At 42.7% G+C, this 23,265-nt stretch overlaps 2 protein-coding genes and 1 long non-coding RNA gene across 4 annotated transcripts; 2 read left to right on the top strand and 1 right to left on the bottom strand.

Moving 5' to 3' along the window:
• The first annotated feature begins 264 nt into the window (after positions 1-264).
• Positions 265-12,827, top strand: klf3 (Kruppel like factor 3 (basic)). 2 transcript variants are annotated; one of them, XM_079554441.1, is made up of 7 exons: positions 393-516; positions 1,459-1,557; positions 6,440-6,500; positions 7,089-7,584; positions 9,250-9,397; positions 10,871-11,037; positions 11,113-12,827. In XM_079554441.1, exons 3-7 carry the CDS (start codon positions 6,459-6,461, stop codon positions 11,292-11,294), a joined length of 1,035 nt encoding a protein of 344 aa, XP_079410567.1. In that variant the 5' UTR covers positions 393-516; positions 1,459-1,557; positions 6,440-6,458; the 3' UTR covers positions 11,295-12,827. The 2 variants fall into 2 exon arrangements, with proteins under 2 accessions (XP_079410568.1, XP_079410567.1); XM_079554442.1 differs by lacking the exon at positions 1,459-1,557 and having other exon boundaries at positions 265-516.
• Positions 12,828-14,407: 1,580 nt separating this feature from the next.
• On the top strand, positions 14,408-21,075 carry fam114a1 (family with sequence similarity 114 member A1). The gene is made up of 13 exons (XM_079553114.1): positions 14,408-14,537; positions 15,176-15,454; positions 15,634-15,724; positions 15,820-16,010; positions 16,678-16,812; positions 16,958-17,110; positions 17,179-17,335; positions 18,348-18,433; positions 18,854-19,045; positions 19,382-19,521; positions 19,598-19,670; positions 20,149-20,202; positions 20,308-21,075. The coding sequence occupies exons 2-13, from the start codon at positions 15,182-15,184 to the stop codon at positions 20,425-20,427; spliced, it is 1,665 nt and encodes a 554-aa protein (XP_079409240.1). The 5' UTR covers positions 14,408-14,537; positions 15,176-15,181; the 3' UTR covers positions 20,428-21,075.
• Positions 21,076-21,259: 184 nt separating this feature from the next.
• On the bottom strand, positions 21,260-22,745 carry LOC306960643. The gene is made up of 4 exons (XR_013792684.1): positions 22,618-22,745; positions 22,511-22,543; positions 22,388-22,441; positions 21,260-21,594 (listed from the first exon to the last, which is right to left on the bottom strand). It is a non-coding gene; the product is annotated as an uncharacterized lncRNA (long non-coding RNA).
• Positions 22,746-23,265: the final 520 nt, after the last annotated feature.

Below are 23,265 nucleotides of genomic sequence, written 5' to 3'. Positions count from 1 at the left end.
AAACTTTGGCCAGGCCACTGATAGACGAGCTGTTGCTCTAAAACCTGCCTTATTTTCCAGTAGCTGTTTCCTTGTCTTGGAAAATGACGACAGCCACACAAGCACACGTGCACACCCCACTGCTCACACGTACACGCACGCGCACGGCGGCACTCATCAGCAGCACCCCGCCCTGGTCCCGCCCCAGAGCCGCCCATGAAGACGCCCGACACAGCCCGTCTCGGAGCGGATCATGTGACAGCACAAGCACCACCAGCAGCACTTCTTTACAACAGTCCGCGGAGGCGCACGCACGAGAGACGCACGCACTGACCGAGAGCCCGTGTCACGACCGTCACAACTTAGGAACTTTTACGTGGATCACCGGACCGGCTTGTTTTTCAGAGCCACATGTCATTGGCACAGCGTCACTTTTTCACCGGAGTTTGTCCTATCGTTGATCAATTTACTGAGGGGTCTAAAAGTAGCCGTACAGCCTCCTGGGATCTTCTTCAAAATTGATTTTCCGTTTCACAAGTAAGTGTTTTTTCTCCCGTTCCTTTATCATTCTCAAGTAAATTCAGCATAATAATAGTTGCCTCTCCGTACAGATGTGCCTGTGTTTGTTGGCACGCTCTACTGATGAGAGAGTCTATAAATGACAAGTGTTGGCTGTTCTTTATTAGATAATGATGCTTTTAATTAATTATGCGGTTAATGGTTTGAAGTTGGATTGATCGTTGTTTCCATCTGCGTGACATCTGTCCACTTTGAGGCCATCCCTTGCAAACTTGGCGGGGTAAGCCTAATTCGAAGAGACTGATATTGAACTGATGTAATCCTATAGTGAGCTATATAAGGAAACACATGGCTGTTTATGTCGCTTGCACAGCCTTTTACAGGGCATGTAGGGATAGACTGTAAAAAGCTTCTTAGATTTTTAATGCTGTTTGACTCCTCATAAGTTAGGATTGTTATTTATTTTATTTTTTACATTGAAATCAGTGACATCGTTGCCCTTTTTGCCTTTTTGGTTTATTTGTTGTCTTTGTCTATCATTGATAATCAGATATAGTAGACTTTGTTGTTTGTACTTCTGTTTTGTTTTTCCCTATTGTGATTAGAGCCTTTTCCACAAGTGACATTTTTCCTTTTTTTTATTGGTTGTTTTGCTTTTTACACATAAATCAAAGCTCCAGCAAAATGGGGAAAAAAAAAAAAAAATCTATTGTATTTTTTGGTGATAACACATAACTCTTTCAGGGTCGTATCTGCTGTGATGGTGAGAGACGGTTTGTGTGGATCTGCCTGCGTCTGACAGCTGTGCTTCTATGAGCGAGACTATCCAGACGTTCAGATCCCCTCACCTGATCTCTCACTCCACTTCCTCTGCCATTCACCCTCTCTCTTTTTCTCTCCTCTCCCGGTGTGTGTCTCTCTCTCTCTGTCTCTCCCCTGTTTCCTGTGCTTTGTTTCAAGGCTGAGGCTTGCGTCACACATTCCACTTGGCGTATGAAGCCCTTATCCTGTTTAGAGGTTGCAACAGCAGCGCGGCGGCGGCTGCGGAGAGTGAACGGGGCAAGTACTGCTGGGTGGAGGGGGGGTGGGTCCGTGTGTGTGTGTGTGTATGTGTGTGTGTGTGTGTGTGTGTGCGTGGACGCGGGGGGCGAGTGCCAGGAATGAAGTTTTTTGTACTTTTACTGTAATAAAAAAAACAACAGGGTGATCTTACAGCTCGTGTATGCTTTTAGACCCCCCTCCCATAAAAAAGGCACACACCTTCACCCCTCCGCCTGGTACACCTCTTTTCCTGGACCAACAGGCTGATGTTATCTGCTGGAACAAAATGCTCAGCGTGTGTACACATTCACAAAGCGCTCAAAGGGCATGTCAGAGGGAACATTAGGGCTAAACATTAATCTCCTGGATGCTGCTGGGAAGTTCGGTGACTCCAGGAGAAGTGAATGGACACAGGAAACAGTTATCGTCATCTCTTTATCGACAACAACACCAAACATCTGCAGTGACCCCACTGGATTCAGCCACTACTGACTGCTAGCCGCATCTACAACACCCCTCCCCTTCTTTGAGGTTCATTGGAGTTTTGTCATATTTTGGTCAAAACCCGCTCCATGTTTCTTCCCCAGTTTGTGTGGCTGCATGTCTTGTTCTTTCCACTTCCATTTTGACATAGTTTGGTCAGAGAGAGGGGCTGTTTTCTTTGCCTCTCATTCTTTGGCACGAGGAGGTGTAGTGTATAAGGGAGAGAATAGCAGGAGAAGGAGAGGGGGGTGGACAGGAAACCACAGGCCCCCCGCAGCAGCACCCCTCGGTTGGCTCCTCTCTCTTCACTCCTCCTTCTTCCCCTTCTTTTACACCCCCCCGACCCATCACGCAGTGTGGAAATAATAACAGTCAGACTCCAACTCCGAGGGCTTCCGCTGCTTTCTCTCCCTCTCTTTCCCCCTGTTCTCCAAAACGTAGTCTGGAAAATCTCAAACCTCTCCAGTGTCTTTGGCCTATGTGTGCGCTTGTCACCTTTTTTTTTTGAGCCCCACTATGTCAACCCCCAAGACAAGATTGTACCCGTGTTTAACTGTGATGATAGATCCTGCTTCCTCTCCCCCCTCCGGATGGCCCCCACTGAGGTCACGCAGTCCTCTCTGCTGTTTGTGTGTGGATCTGTACTGTATTCATGTGTATTGGGGAGGAGTGTGTGCTTCTACTATATGCAGCTTAGGCACTTTGGGGAATTCGAAGGGGGCTTAAGAGGGGCTTACAAGTGCAAGTAAAGAGAAAGGGTTCAAAAAGTTGGCGTTGATCTCAGGGCAGAGGACACATTATTTAGGAAAGGAAGTGAGCTAAGAGTTGGGGAAGCATCCACCTGGGTGTAAAAGGGCAATTAGGAAAAGGCAAGTTAATTTGGGTCTCATGAGCTCTATTAGTGTTGCAATTGTAATTTCTTCTAATGATCAAGTGACAGCTTTTCTTTGGAAAGCGTTCAATTTAAAACAATAGAGAACAAGGGAACTTTGCGTTGAGCAACATGGGCCAAGCGCAGATTTGAAAACCTTCAAGAACCTGTGCGTTCCATCTTGTTCTTGGACAAAGCCGTTGTCTGGAGGTTTGGGGTCTCTCTGGTGATCTCATCATCTCCAGCCCCCAGTGAGTGTGTGCGTGTGCGTAAGAACTTATTCCTCCTATGATTTAGTGCATGTATTCTGTTGAGCTTGCAGAAACTTGCGCATGTGCATGCGGTTAGCCGGTAGCCAGAACCGACTCCAAGCCACAATATTTTCCCCCTTACACTCATGTTGCTTTATATGATCGGCGCACAGACACGGCCGGAGCATGAGGATGAATGATAGCAACAGCTGAGAGCAGGGAGATGGAGAGAAGAAGATTTGGAGGATGGAGAGGGCCGTGTTTGCTGAGTGGGTTGGGGTTGAGTACACAGTAGCTCCTCTGACCTAGAAGGACAATATTTGCAGACCACACTTGACATGCATAAATACACACGCCCACATGGAGAGGGCGAGAGCACAGAATGCTCCACAGCGACTCAGGCAGGCTACTCATTGACTAAAAGGGGCAGCGTTGACTGGATCTGACAAACTACATGAGTTTTCTATTCCCTTCATCAGCTTTTTCTTGGTATAAGGCTGATTAAATGACATGGGATGAAAAGTGTTTTTGTTGATCCAGAGCACTTTTTAGGATGTTACAAAATGTAATTATAATATACTGTATGTACAGGTTTCAATAATTAAATACCACAGAGCGTATAGAAATCTCATAGTGGTTCCCCAACTTTTGTGAGATTTAAAATGAGACATTTACCCCTGAACTAAGAGTAGTACCATACTATAACCTAAGAGAAGTAGCATGTTATGAACTAAGAGTAGTACCATGTTATGAACTAAGAGTAGTACCATGTTATGAACTAAGAGTAGTACCATGTTATGAACTAAGAGTAGTACCATGTTATGAACTAAGAGTAGTACCATGTTATGAACTAAGAGTAGTACCATGTTATGAACTAAGAGTAGTACCATGTTATGAACTAAGAGTAGTACCATGTTATGAACTAAGAGTAGTGCCATGTTATGAACTAAGAGCAGCACCATGTTATGAACTAAGAGTAGTACCATGTTATGAACTAAGAGTAGTACCATGTTATGAACCAAGAGTAGTACCATGTTATGAACTAAGAGTAGTACCATGTTATAAACTAAGAATAGTACCATGTTATAAACTAAGAATAGTACCATGTTATGAACTAAGAGTAGTACCATATTATAAACTAAGAGTAGTACCATGGTATGAACTAAGAGCAGCACCATGTTATGAATGTGTGTTAGGAGGCCATTGCTCAGTTGGCTTTGATGGCATTGACACTGGCATTAACACAAGTTGGCGCTGTTTGTCTTTGAACTCATATCTTAGTCACCATCAACAACAGAAATTAAATTAAATTCTCAACCCGCTACAGTGTAGCATGACCAGATTGTAAATCACTACACATCAATCAAACTTAGAAGTGTAGTGAGGTGTGAACTACAGGAGGAAAGCTACTGCACTGTATGCAAATGTATCTGCTAGTTCAAGCGTTTCTTGAGTTTAGGAGGGCCAGAGTTTGTAGGTGCTTATGGATGCATAATTCTTAATGGTTTTATGTTTGAATTTGATCTTTGAATCACAAACCCTGGGTATGATTGCGAATAGTAGCACCTCAATGACATTGTCCAATATCTAGGATAAAAGCATGAGTGCGTCATGCAAACTGTAAGCTTCTAAATGTTGAAATAGAATTGAGATGTATGGATTTATTAATTTCACTATCTACATTAAAAACAAATCTGTGATTATTTTGACCACTTGTGGTTGTACATTATCTTTGGCTCAAACCACTGACACTGAAACGCATATCAATCTGGTTACGCTGTTCAATCTGGTTACGCTGTTGTTCAATCTGGTTACGCTCTTGTTAGTCTTCAAAGACAACTTTCCTGATCAACACATAGGTAACTTGGTAATTTATAGTTGAGAAAAGGTTTAAACGCTTCATAGTTGCAGGAGGTTAAGCAACGGAAAGATCATAATCTTTTTTTTAATGCACAAATGGTGCTTTGGTATCACTTTTGAGTCAATATCAAAATGTGTAATTATTGTTCAATACTACTACCACCTGTACTAGTACTATATAGGTAGAATATTTTTGTATTTGAAGGAAAGCTCATAAATTTGACAATGAGATGAGAGGTAGACTGCTAAATGGACACCAACCTATGAGCATGTTGCTGCTTTTTGTGTTGTTGGTCTCCCAGTGTTTGTGCGGATGGTCGATTTTGACTGAAGAAGTGGTCATTGACACTGTGCATTGTGTCCTTGTTTGGACATTTGCGTGGCGTGACTCAGAACTGTGTCAGGGCCCCATTCTCAATAACAGCACTTTCTTGTTGCAATATAAACACTAGGTTCACAAAGAGGTTTAGGGAATTCCACAGTGCAATCTTGTGAGATATTCCTGGAACTATAGGAAAACAAACACCACCTTTTCCCTCATATCACCATTTGGTAACGTGTTTGCGCTTCATACCTACGTCTCTGAGTGGCACAATAGAACAACTGCGTGACCTCCAACTGAACCAGAGCACAATGCAAACCCAGATTAGAAGAAAACACACCCTAAAAATTGTTGCGCACACATCATTCTCACCCAACTGCTTTTGTTTTTTGTTTCCGTGGTAAGAAAGGGCGAGGCTGCAGGCGTCATGTTCACACCCTTTCTGACCCAGCAAACCGCCACCCTGTGCTCCAGTTGGCCTGTCCAGCAGCTGGACCAAACTGTGTGTTCTTGCTCATTTGTTAATAATTAAAGGCTCAGTGCAGGCCGTGGACTTTAATCAGGTCTCACACACACATACGCGCACTCCCTAGGGCTACATACTTCTGACAGTTCTTCTCGCCTCAATGGTCTGGTGAACACACACACAATCATACTCATAAACAATACACAGTCATCACAGGTGCACCTGGTCACAAGCTAAAGGTAACTGGAACCACTTTGGGAAACGTACACTATTTTTTCAAAGAGCATGCCAAGCCTTCTATGTTCTTTGCGTGAGCCTATTCCTGACTGTGGCGTTTTCTGACATTTTTGGTGCTGCTGATCAGTTTCATGCCTGAAACTTGCTCTTGGACAATATAAAACTGTGTAATTACATGTTGCCTCGTTTCTAGCAATTACACCAGCAAAATGCATTCAAACAATGCGGCAAACTGTCACCTTGTTTGCAAAGATGATTGATAGATTGGCAGGCTGACAGGAAGATGGAGACAGAAAAGGCTCTGTTATTTACTGCACATGATGTGTCACTGGTTCTTAATAACAGATTAATTTTAGTCATTAGAAGCTGATACTGTCACCTGTGACATTACTGTGTTTTATTTTTTTCAGGAGTGTGGCCTGTGCAGCCATGCTGATGTATGATTACCCTCTGAAGACAGAAATGGAGACGGTAAGATACGTGTATTTGTGTAACTTTATTGTGTGTATCCTAATCATGCCCGGACATGTTTTTGAAGACATACTCTGACCCACATGCACTCACCTACACATCACTGCAGATACGTGTCTAGACAGACTGGTTCCCACATATTGTCGCTTCCTGCTGCTGCACACTGGACATTTGCATACAATGGCGACACGCTGCCAGTCAGTGCCGTAATGCACACATGCATTCATTTACTGTATTCACTGCACCGAGCGCTTATGAGGGTGATTTATTTGACTAACAGAAACCAACAGAATCACTACTGAGAGTGAAGGGTTACAGGAACTTTATATCAGTTAATGTCAATGTTATGTAACAAATACAACCACAAAAAAATCTAAATGAATCACAAATCCATCAGTTTCCACCTGTAAGTTTAACAATTAACCACTTCAAATAACAATGTGGGGCTGTGAATGGTGTGTGTTTACTTTCCTTTATGAATAACACTTGTTGCTTGAGACATGTCTTCCTTGTTGTTCATTGCAAACCGGATATTTCTAACACTGTGCTTCCTTCTCCTACATCCTCTCTCCCCTCTCTCTCTTGCAGTCGTTCTACTCGCCATTTTCGGAGGCCTACAGAGTGATCCTGCCCCCGTCCCACCTGTACTCCTCTCCTCTGCACACCTTCCCGTCGCCCAACCCTCCTGTCAGCACCCAACACAGCAGCAGCAGCAGCACCCAGTTAGAGCCAGTGGACCTGTCTGTGACCAAGCGCTCCTCCTCTACCTCCTCCTTATCCCCTCCTTGTTCCTCTTCCCCGGTGTCGTCCCGCGGCTCGCCCTCGCCCCGCTGCTCCCCCCTGCGCTGCTCCCCACCTCACGCCCTGCCACCGCACCACACCACATCCGCACTGTCCTACCCGGCTATGGTGGCCCCTCTCATCAGCTCTGGGCAGGGGGTCATCCAGTCTGGGGTCATGGTGTCTCCGGTCATGCTGCCCCTGTCTGTGCTCCTGCCCCCACCGCTCCACCTGCACCAGCCCATAATGGTCAGCCCGCCGCTCGCCACAGAGGAGGAGCACCACCGCAGCCGAGAGCAAACAGGTGAGAGCACACGTACTGTTTGCTCTGGGAATGAGTGAAATGAATGAAAAACAGGATGTGCTAATGTTTTGTGGAAGGAATGTGCTGTCGACCTGGACCTTTTCCTTATAAACAAGTAGATTATTTAATTGTTCCTTTTTTCTGAAATTAGGAAGTGTGCCTTACTTCCTCTCTACTCAGAATAACCGCATGTTTTTTTTTCTTCTGGGAGACTATTTCTTTATTCTGGGGTTAACTGTAAGTCACAGAAGTCACTTCCTGAATGGCTGCTCAGAGACAAGCATGCAAAGCAAATCTAGAGTTATAAAATTTACCTATAACGGAAATAAACGGCCCTTTGTGAGATTATTTTTGTCAATAGTGAGTGAGTGAGTGAGTGAGTGAGTGAGTGAGTGAGTGAGTGAGTGAACGAGTGAGTGAGTGAGCGAGAGAGGGAGTGAGTGAACGAGGGAGTGAGTGAATTAGGGAGTGAGCGAGAGAGAGAGTGAATGAGGGAGTGAGCGAGTGAGGGAATAAACAAGACAGTGAGTGAGTGAGTGGGGTGAAAGAGTGAGGGAGTGAATGAGACAGTGAGCGAGTGAGAGAGAGAGTGAGAGGAGTGAATGAGATACCGAGCGAGCGAGCGAGGGAAGGAGGAAGCGAGCAAGAGTGTGTGAGTGAATGACAGAGCGAGCGAGGGAGTGAGTGAGAGAGAGAGTGAACAAGATACCGAGCGAGCGAGCGAGGGAAGGAGGAAGCGAGCAAGAGTGAGTGAACGACGGTGTGAGCGAGCAAGGGAGTGAACAAGACAATGAGCAAGGGGAGTGAGTTTTTAAGTGAGTGATTAAGAGAGTGAACGAGGCAGTGAGTGAGGGAGTGAATGAGTGTTAGAGAGAGTGAGGGTGTAAGGGAGGGTGTGAGGGAGGGAGTATGGGAGTGAGTGAGTGAGCGAGCAAGAGAGAGAGAGATTGATTGAGCAAGGGAGTGAGAAAGCGAGGGAGTGAACGAGACAATGAGTGAGTGAGGGAGAGTGAGCGACCAAGGGAAAATGAGACAGTGAGAGAGGGAGTGAGTGAGTGAGGGAGGGAAAGAGGGATGGAGTTGAGTGAGAGAGGGAGTGAGTGAGCGACCCAGGGAGTGAGTGAGCGAGAGAAGGAGTGAACAAGACAGCGAGTGAGTGAGCAAGGAAGTGAACGAGACAATGACAGAGTGAGGGAGTGAGCGAGGCATTGCGTGAGGGAGTGAGAGAGTGAAGGAGTGAGTGAGAGAGAGTGACGGAGTAAGGGAGGGAGGGAGTGAGCGAGAGAGAGTGAGGAAGGGAGAGGAAGGGAATGAGCAAGGGAGGGAGTGAGAGAACAAGGGAGTAGGTGAACGAGTGAGGGAGTGAGCGAGAGAGAGAGTGAGTGAGTGAACGAGGGATCGAGCAAGAGAGGGAGTGAATGAGACAATTAGTGAGGGAGGGAGTGGGTGAGTGAGGGAGGGAGTGAACGAGGGAGCGAGCAAGAGAAGGAGTGAACAAGACAATGAGTGAGGGAGGGATTGAGCGAGATAGAGAGTGAGGGAGAGAGAGAGTGAGGGAGAGAGAGAGTTAGGGAGTGAGAGGGAGGGAGGGAGTGAGTGAATGAGCGACCAATGTTTTTTACTTGCTGTTATGTCACTGACCAGTTCACATGTGGCCTGTTTCAGCCCACTTTAAGAAGCCCCTGGAGCTGCGGGGAGACGCCCATGACTTGCATAAGCCAATCAAAACGGAGCCTCGCCCACTGATGAGCCATGACCCCATCAGTGGTCACGAGAAGAAGCCCCCAGCCCTCAGGATACCACACGAATACGAGTGAGTGCAGCACCTTCACCCAGCTTTAATGTTTCACTCAATGTGTGCACAGCATAGAAGTGGTTCAGGGAGTATTCAAAACTCTCAAGCTTATTCAGAGGCTGTTCCTTTCTGTATTTTGGGCAGTGCATGGAGTGTACTAGGCCTAAACTTCCACAAATGTTCATAAACTGCAGTTATTATTTGGTCGTAACACTTCGTATGTCATGTTAGACTTATGTTAACTTTTGACGCCCCTATTGTGTTTCTGTTCGTAAATGTAGCCAAGCGGAAGTAAAAGAGCATGCTCATTTGCCGGGAAGCGACACGTGTGTGAGGTGTGTCGGATTCCTTCATTCTTCTGTAGCACTTTTATTTTTGGTTCTGTCCTCCAGCCACACCTCTCAGGAGAATTATGTCCTCATCTTCTGTGTATTATGGTTTTCTGAAAAACATTGTACTGTTTTGGTATTTTTGAGAGTAGACGTCAAAAATGGGAGAAATGATCAGCTGAACTAAAGAATATAGAGGATGTCTGATAATTTGACAGTTATTTGTGAAATATCCAATAGATAGTTTGTGCTGTTGATCTTATTTCGCCTGGTATTCCTTTTCAGTCCATACCCTTTTTCACCCTCTATTCATCTTTTCGCACCCCTCTCCTCTTTTGTGCCTTTGCCCCAAGGCTAAAACCGCTTTCCCTATAGAATAAATAATTGCAGGTTATGTTAAACATGTAATAGTCAGAGAATGTTGCCAGTGTGTGTGTGCATTGTGCAATGGAAGCTTAGTTGCCATCACAAGCTGCAGTTGTCATCGTGCCAGTTCTAAAATAATTGGGCCCCTCAGTACGGTGGGTGTGTCTGCTGTTGTCATCACCTCTTTCTCGCTCACACAGGAATAATGTAAATACAGTATGTGCTGTCTGTAATAAATAGGTCAACAGAGTTCTGTATAATAACGGGCTGGACACTTGGGGATGTGTTGTTGGGGATTTTCTGCACATTCCTTTACGCAAAGTTGATCTGTGACGGATTCATATTTCAACACTCGACACCTGCTCTCAACTGCCACTTACTCACACCCCAACACTCAGGCGGTAATGATAGTGTGGACTGACAATTCCTTTTCTGTTTGTTTTGGCTTTTTAAAGTCTCTTTTGTAGTTACATTACGGATTCTAGTTTGAAGTGTGAGACATTATAGAGTGAAGTGAATTGGATAAATTGCAGAAGCTCATTGGGAGTGAAATCTACAGGAGGCTGTTAATGATTTCGTTCCAGTGCAACAGAGGTGTTACAAACGGAAGAAAGTATTGACAACAAGTTACAGTTAACAAGCACTAAGCTGAAAATGCTGGTATTTTTTCCTGATTGGCTACGGTTATTGTATTAGTAGGAATCTGTTGCCAAATTAAGGCTGAATAAAGTTTTCATATAAATGCTGCTTCAATACTGCCTTACTGTACCTGATATCTATGTTCTCTGTGTTTTAGGATGAACAGTCCTTCTGTAATAGTCCATTCACGCACACAACATCCTCTTCCCCCTGATTCGCCTGATTCCCTCAAGAAGAGACGGATTCACTGCTGTGACTTCGCAGGCTGTAATAAGGTCTATACCAAAAGCTCCCACCTCAAAGCCCACCGCAGAACTCACACAGGTACAGTCACGGTAAAGATGACATTCAAAATGTGCACATTTAAGACTTTTTCTAAAATATATGCTTTGTTTGCAGGAGAGAAACCGTACAAGTGCATGTGGGAGGGCTGCACATGGAAGTTTGCCCGGTCTGATGAGCTGACAAGGCATTTCCGCAAACACACAGGAGTTAAACCGTTCCAGTGTCCAGACTGTGAGCGCAGCTTCTCCCGCTCTGATCATTTGGCTTTGCACAAAAAGCGACACCTGTCGCTGTAAGACTGTTCACATGTTGGACTGCAGCTCCATGGGATGGAGTAAAGTTAGTGTTTGGGATGGCCTTAAAGAACTGGCCATAGAAAGTGCTCCTCAGGGTGGAAACTCTTTTGCCTCATACAAAAAAACATATGATGCCACAATCAGATTTTGTGCCAGTTCATTGTATAACTTCACAAATATGAGTGAAGTTCAGCTGAGAAGAGGTTACAGTTTGGGGCTACAGCATCTCAGCTGGCTTGAAGGTGCTGCCCCCTTGTGATCATAGGATCAAATTGCAAATTAATATTTAGCTAAACAGACCAGGATGCAAAAGCTTTTGAACACTTTCCTTTATATGCGGCGCCGATAGTGGACACACAAACATGCAATTTGCTAGCTATCATAATGTGAAACTTGGACAGGAAACTCCTCAGAATGTATCATAGGGTCATTATTCTGCTTTGCTAATTTTGTAGTTGATCACCACACACCTCATCTGCCTCTAAATCTACGCCATGAAGTAACTTTAGTAGACAGGTAACCACACTCACTTTCACAACATCACATCACAGGTTTCATGCACTTGATAAAAGCAGTAGTAGCCTTGTCTTTTGGGCTTTGGGCTGGAACAGGGGATTCTGAGTCTTATCCATGTCAGATTTGAAGTGTTTTGTTTGTTTGTTTGTTTTCATTCAGAAATGTGAAATTTGAAAATGTACACAGGCCAGGGGCATTATTGGGTATTGTGAGGAAAGACACCACTTGGTGAATTAAGGGTAGAAGCAATGAAGCGTGTTATGTATCATCTTGCACCACATTTATATATCTTGTGTTTGTTTGTGACAATTTATTATGACACTTTTGTATGATGATGAAAATAGAAGAGGGTGTTCTTTGTTTCTGCCCTCTGCTAATCTCAGCAAATGTTTTATATTTAATGTTGCCGTATGGTTCTAATAATCCTCCACACAATACTTTCAGGCCATAGATTTGCTCAGGCGTAAAATTCTACAGTATGGAATAATTCAAGAGCTTTCTGTTTTTACAGCTTCTGGAGAACAAAATATCTGTATGTCATGCTTCTTTGTACACTTCTCCAATGAGCACTTTATATTAACATTCCCAAAACACAAATGTCTGTGAATTTAATGCAGAATCTGCTGGTCAGTTCGATCAGAAGCATTCAAAGCGCCTTGTCTTTTGGCATCTGCAGGACACTTTCTTTCATGAGTCGTGTACACACAGTTGTTCACGCACACGGAATGTATTGGCACAAATGATCTGTAACTTTCCTGAATTATCTTTGCTTGTATATTTTTGTATTTCTGCAAATATAAGTTTGTAATATATTCAGTATATTTTATATTTGATTATTAGACTGAAAGGGCAATTAAGGTTTTTTATTAAGCATGGTTTTGATACCCATATAATAATATTATACATTTCTACTTTTTAACCTATGTTGGAAATTCAAAGGGAACATGTTAAACTGTGAACATGTACTGTACAGGTCTATGTCTATCTGCAATGTTGCATTTATATTAAAAACGAATATTAATGCCACTTAATAAAATATTATTTCATTAAATGTGTTTCATTCTGTCTACCACAGGCTCTGAGTCGTGCTCTTGCGACTCTTGCTGGTTAGACTCTGTGATAGTGAGCAGCGGTTGGAGGATGTGAAACCCTAGTAAAGTGCTCCTGGTTATGACAAGCTTTCACCAGCCTTAAATGTCAAGTCAGCCTTCATTGAGTTTGGTTTACTGGTTTAACATTCACAGTAACACTTTAAGGTGAGTTCACATGACGTCACAAAGAGCCTATAGTTTAAAATTGAGGTGGAGGGCAACTGAAAATTCCATTGTGGTAACTATGGTAACTGTCAAAATGCAGATTTCTTTATTTTACTGCTAATCTCTCTTTAATTCCTGGGCCAAATCCAGCACCGGCTCCAGAGCAATCTGACTGAGGGAGCATTAGAGTTCCAAAAGGGTGCAACTAGAGATTCTCGCCATTAGAATATCATTGTGATGCCACTAAAACTGAGGGTGCAAACATTTGAAAGTGAGGTTGCAATGCACCCTTTTGCAACCCCGTAGATCCGGGCCGGGCCAAATCACTTGAAACAATAACTGTAACTTCCAGCACATATGAACTATAGTCTAATTATTTCCTCATATGCGCATCCAAAAGTGGAGACAATATTCATAAACATATGCGTGATGTAGGCCAGTGAAAAGGATTTCAGCCATAAAAATAATGTGGCAGGTTTAGTTGTTTCCTGGGTCTGGATTGAGCCAGGCCTTGGGGTAAATTCTTTTACATTTTAATCATGTGTCGATTACAGATTTTAAGCAAAAAAGAAATAATCACAAAAAGTGTTATGTCAGTCATATGCAGATAGGAAAATACAAGTAAACGTATTTGACGTTTCATTTACTCCATTTGGCATTTTTGGAAGACTCAGTATAGACTGTTTATTAAAGAGGGGGGGGGCAATTCTGGCAAAATTAAATTATGCAATGCTTTCATCAATTGTCTAACTTTAGATGGACATGAAAAATGTTTGATTTCCAAAACGCAGTTTATCTCACCCGTGCCTGAACTCTTTCAGCTATGCCTTTCAAAAAGAAACAATTGATGGTATTTAATATATGATACACAACAAAAGAAAAACCGTGGGCTCGTCCGGGATTTGAACCCGGGACCTCTCGCACCCTAAGCGAGAATCATACCCCTAGACCAACGAGCCGGTGACGCATCTTACGTCGGCCTAAAAATAAAAGTAACAACGCTATTCTCACAATGTTTCATACAGCTGGAAACATTGTTGCTCTTGTCTGTTTTATACATAGGCATTTTCATGAAAAGCAAATTACATACAAGTTACATTTCTTATTGTGCAAGCCAATGTGCAACACCAGCAAGATAGTTAGTGGTGCGCTCGTTCCTTGTGTGCAAGTCACTCCAGCTAGCACGAGCAAGTTGTCACGTCGCATTAAACTGATTGTGGCGCGTGCAATGGTTGTGTATACGCAAAACAAACAGCAGCAATGACTATCAAGGGATAATTTCCGTTCACTTTGGAAATATTCAGTTTCCAGTCTCTTTGGAAGCAGACAGTTCAAGTAAAAGTATATTGAGCTCGCTGAATTCTCTTGCCGCTGTTGTTGCTCTTTGGCACAGGCCGCTGCTCGTGTCCCGCCGCTGCTGCCGACGTGGCGGGTGGAAACACTCCGCTGCCTGGTGTTGCTGCAGATCACGGTGAGCTGAGCTTCTCTGCTCTCTACTGTTGATAACGTTTGAGTTTCCCGTGATGAAAGTGTGTACTTTTTTAACAATAACAAAGGCACAGATCAACTTAGACTCGTATTTTCTTCATGGACTCAAGAGTGTACAAGAACAATTTTGATTGTGACAAGCGAAGGTGTTGAGCAGAGTTAGCTGTAAACAAAAGTATACGCAAAATGAAATCTAATGTTATTCAAAATAATCAAAGATAATGTGGGAACGCATAGGATGTGCTAGACCGTTTGACTCGGTTGAGTTGAGAAAATTAGGCTATTGCGATTATCAAGTGCCAGCTTTTCATCAATAGGCCCATACTTTTAAAAGTTCAACATAAGCATATTTTGTTGACTACTTCTTGTGTTTATTTGATCACTGGCATTGCGTGGACCTACATGATCCGCCGATTGCATGAAATGCTGTATATCATAAGAAAAGTATGATGTTGACACTAATTATTTTGGCTTTGAGCAATAGGTGGCGCTGTTGGACAATGCACTGACAGCTGAACTGTTAGTCTGGATTGATTTATTTGTCAGAAAAAAGTTTTGTGGTTTCTATATCTTTACTTGTATTATCAGTGTTTGCGTTTATTTGACAAAAATGCTCGACAGGTCACCATGTCCCAGGCCCTCTCCAGTGCAGACCTCTCAGCTGCAGAAGCACCGGCACCTGATCAGGATCTCACTCCCCACCAGGAGGTCCCAGATGTCCCAGAAGCGGCTTCAATAATGGAGATCTTTGACCAGCAGCTGACCACAGAGGGAAGCACTAGTGACAATGCCGGCGCTGACAGTTCTGCTGTATCGGACCACTCCGAGCCTGCGGCTGGGGAACAGGAGGTTGTTGTTTGTGATCAACCAGTGAGCCTGGAGCCAGACACAGAGGGGGAGGTGGAGTTTTTTTTGTTTTTTGTGTAAAATCTGCTTTTAGTTGTGTATTTGTGTACATAAAGTTTATCGTATCACTACTTTAAAATGCATGCCCGTTGCCGTAGATGATGCAGGGATCGTAGCTCTTATAAATGCGGCATCAGTGAGTATAAATGTTTTCTTTTGTTTTTTTTGTTTAGGAGCAGAGGTCACCCGAAGAGACAGATAAAAGTTGGGGAGGCTGGAGTTCATGGGGAAAATCTATTCTGACCAGTGCGACCTCCTCTGTGGGTATGTCTTATTATACGTCATCTATGCTTAGCTTTTGGGCTTTTACATAGCACATTGTTGTGTCCCTCACCGCTTTACTCTTTGTGTCTGTGCAGGTCAAAGCTTGAACTCAGTGAAGGTGAAGGCCGGAGAGGCACTGCGTCTCCATCGGACGTCAGTGGGAGAGGAGGCTGAGGAGGAGGACGAGGGTGTGGAGGGAGGAGCTGACTCTGCAGACACTGCTCACTCTGTCTCTGTTGAACCTCAAAGTTCTAACAGAGGAGTTTTTTCTACTATTACGCATGCCGTAAGTACTCAGTCATAACAAGTTTTATTATTAGTTGGAATTTTGCTCTGACCCACTGCATTTCATCTTTGGGAATTACACATCACACACAGAGGCTTCACAAGTCTCAAAATGTGGAATGTGGAACAATGAAAGATGAATTAAAGATTCAATATTAAGTCAAAATCCTCCAGTTCCCTTAAAGATATGTTTTTCTTTACTCACTGTTCATTGTTAAAGCAGTACTAAGTAACTTTTTTATCTTAGTAAATCCTTTCCGTAGTCCCTCTGGGGGTAATACAAGTGTTAATGGGAGGATTGGGTGGTCTTTCATCTCCGCCCGGTGTCTCAGGCCAGAAAACCACAATTGCAACTTCGCTGCCTCCGGTTCGGAGTCACCAATAAACACTAATGGAATCACGAAGAAGAGGCTAGCAGGCTAACGGGCAAAGCTAACTGCGGGCTAGCGCCACTTAAACAGTATTTACAGCCAAGTCTGAGTGAGAAATATATTTCCATTGTGTCATCTACTCACGGACAATTAATGAGTAAAAAAATGCAACTTGCTAAGACACCTGCAGTGGCGCTTATGGCCTCTAGGGGCATGAGTGCTGCTTTAAGTTATAAAGTATGTAATGTATGTAATAATAGGAGACTCACTTTGGAAAATGTGTGATCCGTTTCATAGGGAAAGTCTGTGATCAGTGGAGGTCTGGACGCACTGGAGTTCATCGGGAAGAAGACTATGACAGTTCTTGCCGAGAGCGACCCTGGCTTCAAAAAAACCAAGATACTGATGGAAAAAACTGCATCCCTGAGTCAGGCAGGCCAAATCATTTTCCCTCTTTCGAATAAATAATGTACACCTCGCGCTGCGATGTGGCACCGCAAGTAGAATTATTCAGTGTTTTTTTCAGGGTACCCCCATATCTCCTCTGTCCGACTGAAGTTACTGTGCACTTCCTCAGATTTTAAAGGAAGCCAAGGAACAGGAACGCGCACGGCTATGCAACCAGGCAATGACCGCCCCTACTGCTCACTATGGCATCTTATTCGACGATTACCAGGGCTTATCACATCTCGAGGCCCTTGAGATCTTGTCCAATGAGAGTGAAGCCAAAGTAAGACATTTGAATCACACAATGAAAATGTATACACAAGTTTGATTTGATACATTTCGTGCTCTTAGGTTCAAGCATTCCTGTCCGCCTTGACCGAAACGGAGCAAGAGGAGCTTAAAAAGGAGTTGATTTATATTAAGGACATCTTCATCCTTCAAGACAGTGAGGAAGCTCAGGAAGAAACTGAAGTAAACAAAGGAGAGGCTGGACTGGCCCAGGACAATGGTGATCTAAGTTCCCATTTACATAGTTCTACTCCCCTCTGTGAGTAAACATCGAGGTTTCAGTGGTCCCACAGCACTGACCTAGGACCAAGATAATTGATGACTGATGAATGTGAAGGTTTTTACATTTCAGCAACAAAAAGCTTAGGGTTGTTGCATTTTATGTAGAAACCAGTAAAGCGATGACAACGGCATAGAGTACACTGTGAACTTGTGAAAACGCATTGCTTTTGAGGAAAAGCATGTCCAAGTTCAAAAACTCCCAAAAGTAAAAGGCAAGGCTCATGAATTATAGAGAAGCCATGTCATTTTAAGTGCCCTGTATTCTATGAGGCAGCCGCACGCCACCTCAGACTTCTACGCACTGATGCTGTGTGACAGGTGCCTTTAGGCCATGTGCAGAGCTCAGGAAAGGCTGGTCTGTCTCACTCTGCACAAGGCTTCTGGGGCTTGATCCTGGGTTGGTGCTGGAGGGGGCCACTCACTCAACACACCACAGACAGTAACTTCAGAGAGGCCTCTTTTGTGCCTACAATTATAATCTACAATGATTTGTTCAGCATGGCAACAATCTGGCTTTTAATGGCATGTGGTGGGTAATCTTCATACGCAGATTAGAGTTGCATTATTTTGCAAAATATCACATAGCAGTTTTTTCCAGATTTTTTAAATTTGAGATTTATGTTTTGAAATGATTTTTAAGTTCACTGTGTTTGAAAGATTAAGACAAATGCTAATACAAAATCCCATGTATTTCATACCTGTTCATTCAGGCCTGAAGTGCAAGGATAAGCAGCTTTTACAATGAAATATTTTGGGGCAACATAATAATATGACATTATTCACTTATCGCTCACCCCCATTTTGTTGTTTGCAAAGGAGGAAGGAAAATTTCACTCTTTCCAATTCACTAATTATGATCATTGAAATTGGGATTTTTATTTACTTATTTACTAATACAGATAATGTACTATGGACTTACTGAATAGAAAACCACTTTTATTATTCCCCAGCTTCTGATGGCGAGGAGTTCTTGAGCGTTCTCACTGAGCTGTTGTTCGAACTTCATGTTGCAGCCACACCGGACAAACTCAACAAGGTGATGCACAGCATGTAACAAAATAACAAAGTCAATATTATACTGGGTCACAGTTTTAGACACACCTCTTCTCTGTTAAAGTTAAAGCTTGGGATTGAATTGTCAAACCTGCTTAGTATTCCATTATAATTAACCAATAGAAATGTGTAAATGTAAAATACTTCAGTTATTGTTCACATAAATGCAATTGAACACTACTGCGTGATTGACAGATTTGCCGGCTAATGAAGTTGTTCAGTGGTTTATTGTTTTAGTTCTTGTGCAGTTTCATCATGGCCTTAAATCTATTCCTAATATTATGAAGTTTTTCTCTTTGTAGTGGCGCTGAATGATATACGCTCCTCATTAGCATACAATCATGTATGCATAACATTAGCATACCCCAGGGTTCCCCTCATGGCTGTAGTTGTGTGTCTCCAGGCCCGCAGGAGAGCCCATGATTGGGTGACTGAGGTGGAACGGCCTGTCACTACGGAGACAGTTGGCAGGGAAACACAGGACCAGCCGCATGTAGAGGCATCAGATGAAGAAAATAGAAGTGAAGAGGATGGACAAGGGAAATCTGAAGAGACGAGTGAGGAGACCAAGGAAAAGGACCCAAGATCTGTAGAGGTGAGAGCACAAGTTATTATTTAGGCTGTGCAACATCCTTTGGAAACAAACAACAGCAATCAATCAATCAATCAATCAATCAATCAATCCTGTCTGTATGAAGTCAAACCCACTAACCCTGTAGTTTAGACCTCTATACACTGTTCTGATATGTATGAGATTTTTTATATTAGTTAACTTGTTCATTTTTCGGTCTTCTCTCAAATATGAAGCACCTGTCATGTTAAAATGTGTAGTCAATCTTGATGTTGAAACCTAAATTGCAAATCTATTCACAATCACAGAACATTGTCAGAAAGTCACAGCTGTTTGATTGTGTGTGGTCCTTCCCTGCAGGCTGTGTACCTGTCCTCAGTGGGCAGTCTGGCTGAGGTGACAGCGCGCAGTATCGAGCAGCTCCACAAGGTGGCAGAGCTCATCCTTCACGGTCAGGAGCAGGAGAGGGCTGCCAGAGACCAGGCCCACATCCTCACCAGGTCTGCCAGCGCCAAGGCATTTTGCTGCAGAGATTATACACGTGATGGATTTGTTAAATGTCTCCTTATGTCGCAGGTTAACGTGTGCGATGTGTAAAGAAGTGGAGAGTTTGGCCAAAAAGTTCTCTGACACGCTGCTTCATGTCGGGGTATGATGCAAAACTGTGTTCTTTTAATGCCTTTTAGTTTAAAGCTCATCCAACGGCTCTGCAAAGACTCATCTGGTTGTGAGTGGCTGCTGGAGTCTGCTGTAGTAGCATTAAAGAGGTTTTCGCTCCCTGAGATCAAAAGTAAGATTTGAAAAGGATAAAGGGATTGAGCGCCTCAGCACTCCTGACAGATGTGTGTGGCCCTCACGGTCTGATGGAAAGATTCAAAAAGGAGAGTGTATCACAAGAACAGCTCTGCCAACCTTGTACACGAACAAGATTCTGTTTCTTTCCTAATGTAGAATAAATTACAGCAGTCGTAATAGACAAGGAGCACAGCATGATCAAAAATCATCCTTGGAATTCGCTGTACTTTTGCATTTTTATTAATTTTACTCAGAATAAATTATCTTTTGGAAGAAACAATCTACAGTGACTTTATGTGACAACCTTGTTATGTATGATATTGTTTCTTCAGAGCCCAAAGAAGGCGGAGGAGCTGAATCCACTGGTTGACAGCGTGCTACAAGAGGTAAAACGCACAACGTTCACCATCATGTATTAGGTCCAAATGAAGAGTTAGGCGCACATTCTGTCCGTGTAATGCTGGTTTATTAAATAGTTCTGTTTCTTGCAGGGCTCCAACAGCACAAACTATATTCAAAATGCGTTTCAGCTGCTGCTCCCTGTCCTGCAGATCTCCCATCTCCAGAGCCAGCAGAACACAACACAAGCAGAACCACACACGGGACACTAACAAACATAGGACTAGAATTTCAAACTAATATAATGCATTGCACACACACTACATTTTTACCACTGTGCCTTTGTTGTACAGTAAATAATGTCATAAATCGATGCGCGTTATATATATATTGCATAAACAAGCGCCAAGCTTAACCAAAGCCACATTATGTTCAAATTGCCTTTGAGACTAAATAAGGATATCTTTGCACTCCATTGGTATTTCTGTTGGGAAATATTGTTGATCAGCCTGGTTTAAGTATGAGTCACTAACTATTATAATATTTATTACGACTAAGTAAACAACACATCCTTTAGATTTCTCAACTGGTATGGCGTCGGGACCCATCATCACCATAAGACGACAAGCCGCGACTCAAAACAGAATTGAATTTGTTATATCTGATGTAAAATACAGTTGTTTTTTTTACAAATTATTATTGAAAATAGCGTAAAATAAACCTAAAACGTTTAAATCATAACCAAAACAATCCAATATCAATCATTTAATCAGACTCAGGTAGTGTTTCAGTACTTTTTCAGTAGGTGGATACTGAAAGAAATGTTTTCCGGGAAAGGCTCGTGACCTACTGAAAAGGACCCACTTTTGGGTCCCGAACCACCAGTTGGCTGCTTTAGACACTAGATCTACCTTTTTCACTCATTTCCTGAAAAAATGCTTTTATAGAATATGTTTGTGCTGCTAAAAATAATTTGTCTTGACTTGAGCGGAATACGAACTGTAAAATGTGTGTGTGTGTTTTATTGTTATGCACACTTTGTTTAAATGATCTAGATTTATTTGCTTTTGTTATATGACTTCCTAAATCTACATTAATCTTTATTAAAAAAAAATCCCACTATGACTATCCTTCAGTCCTGCTCAACTGTTCTGTGAAGTCACTAAGTATATAAATATACATAATTGACTGGCAGTGGGGTATGACATTTTGAGCTAATTTATTTGTCTAACTTTGGGCGTGTTGTGATTCATACAGTCCTTGAATGTGATGAAGAAGGAAAAGATATTGTAATAAAAATGTATTGTTGATGTCTGAGGTTGTTTTATTTGCAAAGTACACGTGGACACTTGTCGTTCCCTATGATGGCTCAATGGTCGTCATACTCTGGTCTGTTCTTCTGGCGGACGGTGCGCGGGAGTTGCGATGATGTATATTTCCTGGAAGAGCAAACATGACGGAAGATTTTGAGCGAACGGATTAAAAACGAACAAATAAAAATCTGTTTTGTTATGAAGATAATGCAAGTGGGTAACTATGTAGTTAGGTCCTGTATTATTATGTCAAGAAGTTGAAGAGCATAGACTGAATCTAAGCATCAAGTGATTAACAAGGTACTGTCTCAGAAGAACATTCTTAAAGGAACAGGCCACCGTTTTTCCATACTGAGACATGCTTAGCTTAGACGAGTTGATGCGTACATGTCTGGTCTTTGTGCGTGTGCTCAGTCACACAAAAAGACCAAAGATGTTGTTAGCATTTAGCCTCTCCTAGCCTCTCCTAAATGCTAAGGTAAGAACATATCTCAGTATGGAAAAACGGTTGGCCTATTCCTTTAAGTATTTTTCTCCAATATGAATACTCCAAATGATAGTAATGCTTGTGTTTTATTCAATCTATTGGGTGAAATATTGTGCAGTAGGCCAGGGGTAGGCAAGTTTGTGTCATGGAGGGCCGATTTTCCTCAATGCCAAAACACGAAAATCACCATTGTAGCCCAACGTAAAGCACCTTTTTTCTACAAATATAAGTTATGCACATAATATATGCTCTAATGGGGTGTTTTGCTGTGAAATGTGAAAATACTGACAGTATTTTCCACACACAGAGTCACTTTTTATGTATTTGGTCTCTGATGTATGAATAAATGTTTCTTCAAAATTCTCTTGGGGCCTACCCCTGCAGTAGGCTTTAATTGATATGTTGATTTCAATGTACTAGACGTTTTGTTACCATTACGATCATGGTCCACATTGCCACTGAAAAACACCTCAGCTTCTTCCTCTTCTGAAAAAAGCAAATTAAAATGAAAAATATGCTGCTCACAGATACAGTCTGACTGCAGTAGTTGCTTACCTGGTGACTCCACTTCCTCTATAGAAAACAAAGCTGCACAAGTAAAAGGGAAAGTAGTTTTAGTATCCAACACAATGATCATCTGACTTATGTCTTATTAAACTGACCTGTCCAGGCGTATGGGTCTATACTCAAAACTATAGGGCACATCAGCTTGTTAATTTACTGAAAACTTAATGATAACCTCCAGTACAGAATGAATCTCCATTTGTTGAAACATACCCCTGGGAGTGTTGTCTTCCATGCCTATGGCACTGTCTGCAATACAAATTCACAACTCAGTTTTTCACACTTGACTGCACCCATCAATTTTTCATACTTTATGGGAGCAGAATTGTAAAAGGCTAGCGATTCAGAGGGTTAGAAATATTACAGTTATTATATTGCAAAGTAAAACATACCGATTGATTGTTGCCCTTGACTTGTGTAATCAAATGGGCGTATTCTCGACTTGCCTAAAAAATAAAAACACATTTACAATTTTTAACGGTTTGAGGATGTCACTGCCTTTCTTTTTAAGTTTACAAACTGATGCATTGTTGTTTTTTTTTACCAGAGCAACGCTTTCTTCCTCTGATGATTTGTTGAGCGACAGTGATGACGATGAGCAGTATCACGATGCACAGCAGGGAGAGCCAGGTCGCTCGGAGCACATAACTCCACTCACCTGAGAAATAACATCAGTTCAAACAATCAAATCAGGTGATAATGGTAGTGGCAAGTGGCTCTGGTCACTTACAGGACTCCGACACTCA

The sequence above is a fragment of the Gobius niger genome, assembly GCF_951799975.1.
Source record: "Gobius niger genome assembly, chromosome: 3".
NCBI classification, from domain to species: Eukaryota; Metazoa; Chordata; class Actinopteri; order Gobiiformes; family Gobiidae; genus Gobius; species Gobius niger.
This window is presented reverse-complemented; position numbering and strand designations above follow the sequence as displayed.

What these genes read in the sequence shown, in the direction of transcription:
- klf3 (XM_079554442.1), top strand. Translation starts at nt 6,459, where the DNA reads ATGCTGATGTATGATTACCCTCTGAAGACAGAAATGGAGACG. An exon ending in TGAAGACAGAAATGGAGACG is followed by an intron (nt 6,501 to 7,088) that starts GTAAGATACGTG and finishes TCTCTCTTGCAG; the next exon opens with TCGTTCTACTCGCCATTTTC. An exon ending in CCGCAGCCGAGAGCAAACAG is followed by an intron (nt 7,585 to 9,249) that starts GTGAGAGCACAC and finishes GGCCTGTTTCAG; the next exon opens with CCCACTTTAAGAAGCCCCTG.
- fam114a1 (XM_079553114.1), top strand. Translation starts at nt 15,182, where the DNA reads ATGTCCCAGGCCCTCTCCAGTGCAGACCTCTCAGCTGCAGAAGCACCG. An exon ending in AAACTGCATCCCTGAGTCAG is followed by an intron (nt 16,813 to 16,957) that starts GCAGGCCAAATC and finishes GCACTTCCTCAG; the next exon opens with ATTTTAAAGGAAGCCAAGGA. An exon ending in TTGACAGCGTGCTACAAGAG is followed by an intron (nt 20,203 to 20,307) that starts GTAAAACGCACA and finishes TGTTTCTTGCAG; the next exon opens with GGCTCCAACAGCACAAACTA.